General features: G+C 41.7%; 1 protein-coding gene across 2 annotated transcripts in view; it reads right to left on the reverse strand.

Moving 5' to 3' along the window:
- Nucleotides 1–177: 177 nt before the first annotated feature.
- Nucleotides 178–12,087, reverse strand: part of LOC109142199 (uncharacterized) — a 17,633-nt gene continuing 5,723 nt past the window's right edge. Inside the window, exons 1-7 of one of the 2 annotated variants that reach the window (XM_027278843.1) lie at nt 3,018–3,319; nt 2,616–2,894; nt 2,306–2,458; nt 1,501–1,587; nt 1,384–1,412; nt 1,235–1,303; nt 178–1,141 (exon numbers count right to left, since the gene is read on the reverse strand). In XM_027278843.1, the coding sequence (XP_027134644.1) occupies nt 1,001–1,141; nt 1,235–1,303; nt 1,384–1,412; nt 1,501–1,587; nt 2,306–2,458; nt 2,616–2,894; nt 3,018 (759 nt within the window). In that variant the 5' untranslated portion in view covers nt 3,019–3,319 and the 3' untranslated portion in view covers nt 178–1,000. Of the gene's footprint in view, nt 1,142–1,234; nt 1,304–1,383; nt 1,413–1,500; nt 1,588–2,305; nt 2,459–2,615; nt 2,895–3,017; nt 3,320–12,087 lie in introns of those variants that run through there. The other variant, XM_027278842.1, reaches the window with a different exon arrangement.

Consider the following 12,087-nt stretch of genomic DNA (forward strand, 5'->3'; position numbering starts at 1 on the left):
GATTAACAGAAGAAGAACTGTGAGTAAGCACACATTCATCTATACATTAATCATAATGTTGTTTTTACTGCGTTTATAGACACATGAAATACACTGACAGCATAATGAATGAATAAATCTTTTTTTATTTGCAGATTATATTGTTACATAGATTAAAAAAGAGAAAACTTCTGGACAAAATACTTCTTACAGCAATAAATCATGAAAATTACCATAAAACAAAAACACAGTCAAACATGAATCATCAGTTATCAATATAAAAATAAACGATGATAAAATAAAAAATTATTGTTTTTGGTCCAGTCACTGCTTGGTAATGAAACAGATGTGGTAAAGTAAGTTAGGACAGACGATGACGGAATTTGGTTCCTTAAAAAGACATTTTCAGAATGTTTATTCATGTTTTTCCTGTAAGTATAAAAGCCCGGGAGAAGAAGGGTACAACAATTTAGACAACAGTTTGGAATTCGGCATGAAGAGATCTGATCAGGGGATGCATCCCAAACTCACTTCTTTCTTTGAATAAAGTCGTAATTCGAGTCGTAATTAAGACAAGTCAAGACGAGTTAACGAGCATCCACAGACCGACCTCGGCAGACACGACACCGTCAAACTGTTTTTGTAGAGCCACTAAAATTCCAACAAATCCAGATTTTTTGACCATCTACGATGGACGCAGGATGTAACACACGCACACACCAGCGGTTAATATATATCACACGAGCATTTACTTTTATACATTTCAGAAAATATCTGTAAAGCTCGATCTAAACTAGAAGAATTAGTAATGACAGGTGTAAGAGGTTATATCAAAAATATACAGCAATACAACATGAATCTAACAACAATAACTTGGATGTCAAAGATTATAATAATATAACTGAGATAATATAATAACAGAAGCAAAGCTAAGTCTACATCTATCTATCTATCTATCTATCTATCTATCTATCTATCTATCTATCTATCTATCTATCTATCTATTTATCTATCTATCTATCTATCTTGGTTTGTTGACGGTGGCGTAGAGGGCGTTGGCATCAGCAGAGGCTCCAGCAGCAGCAGCAGAAGAAGAAGACGGAGCTTTCACGGTGGTGTAGGTCACTGCTTCATCATCTTCATCATCATCTCCACCCTGAACCTGTCAAAACAAACCATGAGATGACAGAATAATGTAACTTTGTGATATCCAGCAGCACATGAACACAACGCTGTGACCAAACAGACGACTCACCCGGGCTTTACCGCCGGGCCTCTGGGTGAAGTTGACGGAGGCGTAGGAAACACCACCTTCAGGATCAGCCTGCACAGAGAAGACAACAACATGGCCGCTCAGTAACATTCAGTGCATTTCATCATATTCTGTCTGACTGTGAAACTCACCACGTCTTCGTCCGTCTGCGTCTTCTTCCCTGAGGAGACAGAACAGAGTCGACTTTAGCTCCAACAGCAAAAATCCAGATTCATTCATGGAGATGCTTCACGTGTGGTCGCTCTCACCTTCAGCTCTGATGATGACCACCACCACGATGATGATGAACACTGCAGCAACCAACGACACAGCGATGATCCACCACAGCCAATGACCTGCAAAGAGAAAGTAAAGAAACATTCAAAACTTTCTACTGAACAACAACATGTTCATACTTCAATCCAAACAGACAGAGGTCGGAGAGAATCTACTTTCTTTACGTTTAAAGACGTTGCAGAGTGTCGGAGTACTTAAGATCAGTCTTGGTCTCTACACTGGTCTCAAGACCACTTTTTGCAAGTCTCAGATTTGGACAAAGACGTTCAAGACCACAGTCATGTCCATATATCATCAGAGTTTCACATGAATCACATAATAATGTCTAACTTGTCCCACCACACTTTCATAATTGACTAAAAATACATTACGCTTCAGACGGGACGCAACTTTGACTTTGACTTCATGGGGAATCGACGTTGGCGCATCGCTGAAGAGAGCAAACTAATCCAACAAATCAAAGTCAGCATTTTATAAAGGAGCTCGTTCAAAAAAGAACTGAAAATGAGCTGATGTAACCAATGATAACTATGTGAACAGAAGAAAGCCCGGCTAACTAAAGGTCACTCACTACTTCTTCCCAGAGCTTTCAGCTTCACGTCACAGCTGAAACATCAACTGATGAAAAAAAAATTATTTTCTCTGTTTGTTTCTTCTGTCATTGTGTCGAATCAGTGAGGAACATTTTAAAATAGTGATGAGTCATCAGCCGACATGAAACCATTCACCACATTTGAATATCTCCACAGACAGAGAGCTATAAAAATGCTGAGTCACCTTTAAGATTTGCTGATCCATTTTTTGCAGGCGCTGTCGTGATGGTTCCTCTTTTTATGCTGCTCTCAGTTGTTGCTGTTGCTGTTGGTGTTTTGGTTGTTGCTGTTGGTGGTTTGGTTGTGGGTTCTGGTCTTGGTTTTGTTGTCGTGTCACCTGATCAGATGAAAACGAGTCACCAAACTGTTGAGCACCAAACTCGTGCTGTGATATGACGTAATATTCAAACTTCACATCCATAAAATCAACAAATATTTCAGGTCATCATTCACGTCAGTCTGAAGTGACTTTAAACAGCTCGACTTATTCTCACCTGGTTCCTCACCTGAGGGCTGAAGTCTGAAGGGAAACAGCTGCACTTTGTAACCATCAGTCACTTCACACGTCAGTAAGTCAGAGTTTGATGTGTGAATGAAATGAGAAGTCGTAAAGGTCACAGAGGCAGAGCAGTCAGACTGTGATGTCTGCAGATCTTTGTGATGTTCATCCACATCTTTACCCTCAAACAGCCACTTCACTGTGTGTGCACACCATTCATATGTCGACACAGAGCAGGACCACACCACCTGATCATTGATCTTGTGTTCAGTCACTGGTGAAGATGGAGATAATGTGAGAGAAAGACAACAAGAGTCAAATTCACTTCATCATTATGATCATAATTATTGTGATGTTTCACAGTTTGAGCTGAAAATATGATGATGGAAATACTCACTGGTAACAACAGACAGATCAACCCCAGAGACTGATTCTAGTATTTGTCTTCGTCCTGGTTTGTATTGTTGACATTCATAACCTCCAGCATCTTCATGTGTGAGCTTCTTTATGACCAGAGAACAGTTCTGTGTAACACTCAGTCCGTCTGATTTAGAGTTCTCAACAATCTGTCCAAGTCTAATCAGCTCTACTGATGCTCTCTGACTTGAATCACTGAATTTCCATATTGTACTGTCACAGTTTTGCTGATCGTCTATCACATCTTCACAAGGCAAAGTGACTTCCTGTCCAGCTCTGACAGTGAAGTAGAGAACTTTTTTTTTAGCTTCTGTGAAGACGAGCAGAGAAAATGAGAAAATGTCTGTTATGTTCATAGTTAGTGTGACGAGTTCACTGAACTCACCACGTTAGAAACAATCGACAGGTTTTGTCGTCTCAGTTCAACAAATTGAGCTCATCAAATATTTGATCAAGTGAATTAAGAGTAACAAAGTTATTGTCATGAATATCTGTGATATATGTATTCTTACCTGTAAACTGAAGCACCGCGATAACAAACAGAGAAACTTGAATCCATCTGAAGTCAGCCATCGTGATTCTGCCTCTCTTCTTCTTCTTCTGACTCTTTAGTGTCTAAAGTCGAGCTTTAGTACAGAGATGCTGCGTCTGCTTCCTGTGTTACTGTGATGTCACTTCCCCAAAGATACTTTTCATCCAATCCCAGAGCCTGTTCGTGACAGTGATGCGTTCCTTATCTTAGAAACAAGAAGAGGAAGCTGATGGTGTGAAGACTGGTCTGAAGTGTGAAGTCCATTTAAAGATTCAGACGTCCTGTGCAGTGGTTTGTCTCTTAGTTTCCATGACGCCAGAGAAATGTAGCAAGCTGAGTTACGATAAAATGACAAAAGTATCTCAGGAAACCTCAGGAAGAGTCACAGAGGAGGGATCCCTCTCCCAGGACGGACAGACGTGCAATAGATGTCACGTGTACAGAACAATAATGACAGTAATAATATAAGCCCTAACTATAAGCTCTATCAAAGAACGGGAAGTGTTTTTTTAAATGTGGTTAACAAGAGCAGCAGAGCTCTGAGCGGTTAACACCGTCCAATAATGAGCAGACACACGTCAAACACATCCAAAGATGGGCAAAGATGTGGAGCGTGGGTGGAGCTGAAGGAAGCCTGGTTACTCAGACAACACATGATCAAACCTGCTATGACCGAGTGTGTGTTTATATGTTTGTATATTCAACATGAATCCACATCACATATATTTAATAATGATGAAGCAACATACTGTCAACGCTGTGATTTACAGAGTTTATGTTGGACAGTGAAGTAAACTGTAGCTGCTGTTAGCTCATGTTAGCTCAGTTTGTGCTGAGGAGCAGCAGTTCTACTCTGAGCTCCTCGCGGATGGCCGAGCTTCTCACCCTATCTCTAAGGGAGAGCCCAGCCACCCTGTGAAGGAAGCTCATTTTGGCCGCTTGTATTCGTGATCTCATTCTTTCGGTCACTACCCAAATCTCGTGACCACAGGTGAGGGTAGGAACGTAGATCGACTGGTAAATCAAGAGCTTCACCTTTCGACTCAGCTCCTTCTTCACCACGACGGACCGGTGCAGAGTCCGCATCACTGTAGAAGCTGCACCGATCCGCCGGTCGATCTCCCGTTCCATCCTTCCCTCACTCGTGAACAAGTTATGGAGGTTTACAGCTGTCGCTCACTGACCTGGATCTACCTGTTCAGGGACGGAGGATGCAGAAAATACGATCAACACCGAGATGAAACGACACATGACAGCACGTCAATAAGTCAACAGAGCGTGAAGTCACTCATCAACTCAAAAACCAAAAAGTTTTGTACAGACATGTTAAATAAACACTGTGGCTTTATTTAATGTCTCCTCAGAGGAGGTCATGCACAGTCCGGTACAATGTCTGCAACACCACTGTTCCATCTCATGCTACATTTTTCCAAGACCCTGGGACACTTGAGCTCTTTCACTTGGGGCAGCAACTCCCTCCCAACCCGGATGTTTCCCAATGAAGAACCATGGCCTCAGACTTGAAGGTGTAAGCTCTCTTCAATCTGATGAAGCCAACAGAACCACATCATCTGCCAAACCGGACACCTTCCTCAACCGGGCCGCAACTTGAGATCACGTCTTTGAATGTCACGGACATGATCTGGTACAAGAGCAACCTTGGCCGAGTCCAAAGACGACTGAGAACATGTTTGATGCTCTAGCAAGAATCTGGACGATCCTACAACTCTCACTTTGGTTTTACGAGGATCGGCTAGCTTGTAGTAACGGTCCCGGTACCTCATACTTCTCAGCGCCCCCTACAGGTCCCCCTGAGGGACACAGGCCTTTCTCCAAGTTCACAAAACACATCTCGACTGGATGGTGGAACTCCCATAAGTCCATGGACTGTTTTGAGGTTTCTGCTCTTCAGGTTTTATAAATAAAGTCTCTTTTTTGACACGCTGTGCAGTTTCCATGTAAATGTGACAGCATTTCTCTTACAGGTGGCACCGCGACAGTACTATGAATTTAAATCACCTCTGTGAGAGTGGCTTTTCTTTTCTAATGAGGACCACGACAAAAATAAGATGTCAGCTTTATTATATGTTTATTTTCTGGTCTTTCTATTCATGTATCTACCTGGAAACATTTTCTAATCATTCAGTGAAGTTCATAAACCTTGCAGTCGTGCTGGACTCACTAAAGATTTCAAGTATTCGTGTTACACCCAGGTCAGTCCTCGACTCACACCAGTAACCTCACCAGCTTTCAGGACCACGACTCAGATTCGAGGACATAGAACTGACGATAAAACACCGTTTCCATGCTGCAGGGGTTCATTTCTGTTCATTTCTGTTGGCCTGCATCACGTTTGTTTGGTGGTTTTTTATGAGTTTGGAAGTAGCTGCTGAGCTTCAGTAATGAGAGTAAATGTAATTTGGTCCCCCAGTGATTCGGTAACATCTGAAGGTTCCTCATTGATTACAGATTTCAGTTTTAAAGAGATCAACAGGTTCTGTAAATAAAGACTGTGTATTCTCCTTCTTTGTGGATGTACAGTATGAATCTAAAATTATTCATCTGTACCTGTGAATAAAAATCCATCTGATTAATGAACACTTCTGATCGGCCTCCTTCGTCTTGTTTTGTCGATGCTGCACAGACACACCGTCTTGATTAAGCCTTTACACTCAGGAAGGTGTTTGACGGCTCGGCGGCAGACCTTCACATCAATAGTGTGCTTTAAACCAGCTGTGTAACTGTGAGGAATGAGGTGTGTTTGGACCTGAGTGGGCTGTGTGGTGCTGGGGGACAGATCCAGGAGATCCAAAAACATCTGAGAGAGCTGCTGTCGAGTGTTTTTCATCCAGGGGAACACACACTCATTCATATTTTCACATGGCGGCGGTAAAAAAGTTGCATAAATTCAAAATTCAGGCGCTATCTGCAGACTCTCAAACTCTTGACAGCTGTTGAGGGAAGACACAGGGATGGGTGCGCTTGTTTAAAGGCAGGAACATGACAGCTGGGTGGAGATTTATCTTCACAGCAGAAGTTCAGTTCACAGACTGTCTAAAACCTGGACGTAGTCTCCATGTTGGATGTCTGAGATATATAAAAAGTGTTTACGTTGGAGTAGGTGGTGAAGCTGAGTTATTATATTTCTGTGCATCCTCTGGTCACTTTGATGAGTTTCTGTTTGTATTAATTATTCCAGTGTCCAATGAGAACAGAGCAAACTGAGGACAGAGGCTGTACGACGAGTTTACAGCAAAGAGTATTAATTTTCCATTATGACACTGTCAGTACATGAATGAATGACAAAACTCAGTGCGGACCTGAACAGCAGCATTCTTTTATTTGCAGATTATATTGTTACATAGATATATAAAAAAGCTTCTTACAGCAATAAATCATGAAAATGATCATAATATAAAACACAGTCAAACATGAATCATCAGTTATCAATATAAAATAAAAAATGATTGTTTTTGATCCAGTCACTGCTCATTGTGTCTCCAACTCAACCTTAAAGATGTTACAAGATTATATCAGAATTCAGTTGAACTTTTAAAATTTGATTTTAATTTAAAAATATTACCTGGATTACTAAACTCAGTGCGGACCTGAACAGCGGCATTCTTTTATTTGCAGATTATACTGTTACATAGATATATAAAAAAGCTTCTTACAGCAATAAATCATGAAAATGATCACGTAGCGCCCTGCTACAAATCATAACGTTTTGTTCTTTGTGTTTCAAGTTGCTGCTGTTGTTAAGTAAGCTTCACTGACATGCAGAAAGTTGTTTTTGTACTTTATTTGTGAAGGTGCTAAAATGTCCCATGTTCCTAACGGTCTGTGAATGCCTCATGACGTTCCTTTTGTTTATTTGGGCAGACAGGTGTCAATCTGTTATCAGCCAATCCGCGCCTGTCAAAGATGAGGGTCACCGACCTATCGGATTCTGAGAAGGGGGCGGGACTAACAAAACGAGCGGGAAACGCTGAGGTTAGTAACAAGAGAAACGCGGGAAAAATATCAACGCGACAGAGAGTCAGGTGTGTTAAGTTACAGGTGTTAACTTCAAACCGCAGGTATAAAATGTAAATGTGAGCCATGTTTGGAGATTATTATTAAATGATGACGCCATTTTCTGTTGTGTATTATGCTAGTTAGCTTAGCCCCCGCTAGCTGGAAGGAAAAGGAGAATATTATGTTTTCTGAGTGAGTATGGACATTACGTGAACTAGTGACAGTATGAACAGTGTATGGACATTACGTGAACTAGTGACAGCGTGAACAGTGTATGGCAGGGTTCCCACGGGTGCTTGAATTCCTTGAAAAAGTTTTCAAGGTTGTGAAAATGCTTGAATTTTTTGTGAAGTGCTTGAAAATGCTTGAAATTTGTGTGATGTCTATCTCAGTAAACCAAGAGAAAACAAAAATGTTTCCTAAGCGGCTACGCGCTTGATCCGATGCCTTTACATGCAGAACTCAGTTATCATACTCGCTTGGTGTTCTGCCGAGACTACTATCACTACAGTAGACTACTATCGACACCTGATACATTACATTCCAGTAAATCAGTGGTCCCCAACCTTTTCCTAACAGCGGACCGGTCAACGCTTGACAATTTTACTGCGGACGGGGGAAAATAAAAGACCGCTTGACTTAGACTGGGACTATAACAGAGGGGGACTTACTACTCTATCTACAGTTGGTAGGAGAAGAAGAAAATATTAATTATGAATGCAAATAACAAAAGAGCGTGGAGAACATGCAGTAGGCATTGTAGCTTGTTGCCCGTGAAATCCGATGAGTCAATTAAAAATTATCAACCCAAAAATAATTAACAACTACCTCGCACAATTAATTATCTTTTGTAATTTACATTTATACTTAATATTTTCTTCTTCTCCTACCAACTGTGGATGAAGTAGTAAGTCCCCCTTTATTATAGTCCCAGTCTAAGTCGAGCGGTCTTTTATTTTGAAACGTTTTTTTATTTCGAAATGACCGTATTCTCCTCACTTGCGGGAGACTTAGATAATAAATAAAACAGAAATAACTAATTAATTCTTGTGGGGCCCGGTACTGATTGATCCACGGACCGGCACCGGTCCGCGGCCCGGGGGTTGGGGACCACTGCAGTAAATCATGTCTCTTGTCTGTATTTTGTCTTCCTGGGGCTGGTACAAAGCAAAGCATACTGGTTGATCATCAAGCAGCACTAGCATGTATCTTGTTAATGGACAGGGGCAGTAAGTGTGGATTGGGTGTGTGTGATGGTCCTTGCTGTGAAAGGTTTCCACACACTGAAAAGAAATTACTCGTCTGCTGATAGACATACTTTAGCCCCCTTCAAGCATTTGTCACTGTTATTGCGCTATGGTAGTTACACAATACACCGCTCACAAGCTGAGAATACAAGCCAATTCACAATTAGTTAAAAATCAAAACAGTCAATCTACCACCATATGAAATAATGCTAATTAGACCCATATTATTATGCCATACAGTGGCACCGCTGTGCTTCCCATGACCATCATGGCAAACACAACTAGTAGGCTACCTATTTAAAGGTGCTGGAAAAATGGAAAAACTGGTGCTTGAAGGTGCTTGAAAAGTGCTTGAATTTGTTCATAAAAAAGGTGTGGGAACCCTGTGAATAGTGAGTTTATTAATGTTGTGAATTTCTACCTAGTGTGCCTCAAGCCTACACGCCGCCCGCCTGCCTGCCGCCACGCATGCTGCTGCTGTAGAGGGCGCTCAGGACTTCGCTGTCGCTAGGGGAACCTGCTGATGCACGGACGTGTGGTCAGGACCAGTTTCTTCATCTCGCGTCACTTTTCCTCATCGAACAGAAGGTTTGAGGACAACTGACTAGCTGTGTTTCTGAAGCGTCTCTCCACGCCACGGCGCGAGCTTTCCGTAGCATTTCTATTTTATCCGCGAGCCGCTGCTAAACCTAGTAAATTTCAACAGAGCACTGCGCACCAGACAGGAAATCCGACACAGAATCAACGTAATAAACTTACGCCCCCTTTCAAAATAAAACACAATACTCAGTCCATGTAGCTTATCACAACTTCACACCAACGTTACGTCATGACCGGTGGCACCAGGTGATCAAAGATCGATCAGAGGGTCTCAACATGAACGATGAGAAACTAATTGTTGAAGTGGAACAACACACAATCATTTATGACACAACAGAGGCTTTTTATAATCTCCTCCACGTCGGAGAAGCAAAGTCAGCTGTTTGTTGTTGTTGTTTTCTTTATATACTGTTTATCGCGGGGTCTCGCGTACGTCCAGAATTCTCACGTGATCTCGTGATCTCGCATGAATACGTCCGGCTCGCTCCGCTGCCGTTCCGTTTCCATTCCGCGTCCGGTGTGAGTCCCGTGTCAAGCCTACACGCCGCCCGCCTGCCTGCCGCCACGCATGCTGCTGCTGTAGAGGGTGCTCAGGACTTCGCTGTCGCTAGGGGAACCTGCTGATGCACGGACGTGTCGTCAGGACCAGTTTCTTCATCTCACGTCACTTTTCTTCAAGGTTTGATGACAACTGACTAGCTGTATTTCTGAATCTCCAAGGAGTACTGAGGAACACGTTTTCACGAGGATTCAATTGAGCTCCAACATGCGCGCCAACACATGGTACCATAAAACCCCAGGTATTATTATTTTAATTTTTATTAAATATATTTGCAGTCGAAATGTTTATTTATGCTTGATGAATGTGGTGTTGGTAGGGCTAAGGTGTGTTACAGGTATGCATGGGAGGTTGTAAGCTCACATAAACAATATAGCTATAAAATCAGCTAACCAGGCCTCTCTGCACTCTAGGCAGGGTCGTATGCTCTAGTTAAAGTAGATATATCCCAATTTCATTATTTCAGTAGACTCCCTCCAACCGGCCTCCCATGCATGAGATGTTAACAGGTGAAAAGGGGTTCGCCATGATTATTCTGTAGCAAAATTGAAGTTTAGTGGGAGGGCTACAATCATAATATAAAACACAGTCAAACATGAATCATCAGTTATCAATATAAAATAAAAAATGATTGTTTTTGGTCCAGTCACTGCTCATTGTGTCTCCAACTCAACCTTAAAGATGTTACAAGATTATATCAGAATTCAGTTGAACTTTTAAAATTTGATTTTAATTTAAAAATATTACCTGGATTACTAAAGACACAATGCATTGGTGGGTGGACCAACATTCTTGTCAACGTCTGCTTCCGTTTTTCATGAAATGGACACTAAAAGAGTGAACTGGCGATGACTGGATCAGAAACGAAAGAAATTCAAACTGCTGAAATTCCAACAAATCCAGATTTTTTGACCATCTACGATGGACGCAGGATGTAACACACACACACACAGCGGTTAATATATCAACACGAGCATTTACTTTTATCATTTCAGAAAATATCGGTAAAGCTCGATCTAAACTAGAAGAATTAGTAATGACAGGGTAAGAGGTTTATACAAAAATATACAGCAATTACAACTGAATCTAACAACAATAACTTGGATGTCAAAGATTATAATAATAAACTGAGATAATATAATACACAGAAGCAAGCTAAGTCTACATCTATCATATCTATCTATCTATCTATCTATCTATCATATCTATCATCTATCATCTATCTATCTATTTACTATCTATCTATCTATCTAGTTTGTTGCGGTGGCGTGAGGGCGTTGGCATCAGCAAGGCTCCAGCAGCAGCAGCAGAAGAAGACGGAGCTTTCACGGTGGTGTAGGTCACTGCTTCATCATCTTCATCATCATCTCCACCTGAACCTGTCAAACAAACCATGAGATGACAGAATAATGTAACTTTGTGATATCCAGCAGCACTGAACACAACGCTGTGACCAAACAGACGACTCACCCGGGCTTTACCGCCGGGCCTCTGGTGAAGTTGACGGAGGCGTAGGAAACACCACCTTCAGGATCAGCCTGCACAGAGAAGACAACAACATGGCCGTCAGTAACATTCAGTGCATTTCATATATTCTGTCTGACTGTGGAAACTCACCACGTCTTCGTCCGTCTGCGTCTTCTTCCCTAGGAGACAAACAGAGTCGACTTAGCTCCAACAGCAAAATCCAGATTCATCACGGAGATGCTTCACGTGTGGTCGCTCTCACCTTCAGCTCTGATGATGACCACCACACGATGATGATGAACACGGCGCAGCAACCACACACAGCGATGATCCACCACAGCCAATGACCTGCAAAGAGAAAGAAAAGAAACATTCAAAACTTTCTACTGAATCAACTGATGAAAAAAAATGTTCTTTTCTTGTTTTTTCTTCTGTCATTGTGGTCGAATCAGTGATGCACATTTTAAAATGTGATAGTCATCAGCCGACATGAACCATTCCACCACATTTGAATATCTCCACAGACAGAGAGCTATAAAAATGCTGAGTCACCTTTAAGATTTGCTGGATCCATTTTTTGCAGGCGCTGTCATGATGGTTCCGCTATTTCATGCTGCTCTCAGTTATG

The sequence above is a fragment of the Larimichthys crocea genome, chromosome VI, assembly GCF_000972845.2.
Source record: "Larimichthys crocea isolate SSNF chromosome VI, L_crocea_2.0, whole genome shotgun sequence".
Lineage (NCBI taxonomy): Eukaryota > Metazoa > Chordata > Actinopteri > Sciaenidae > Larimichthys > Larimichthys crocea.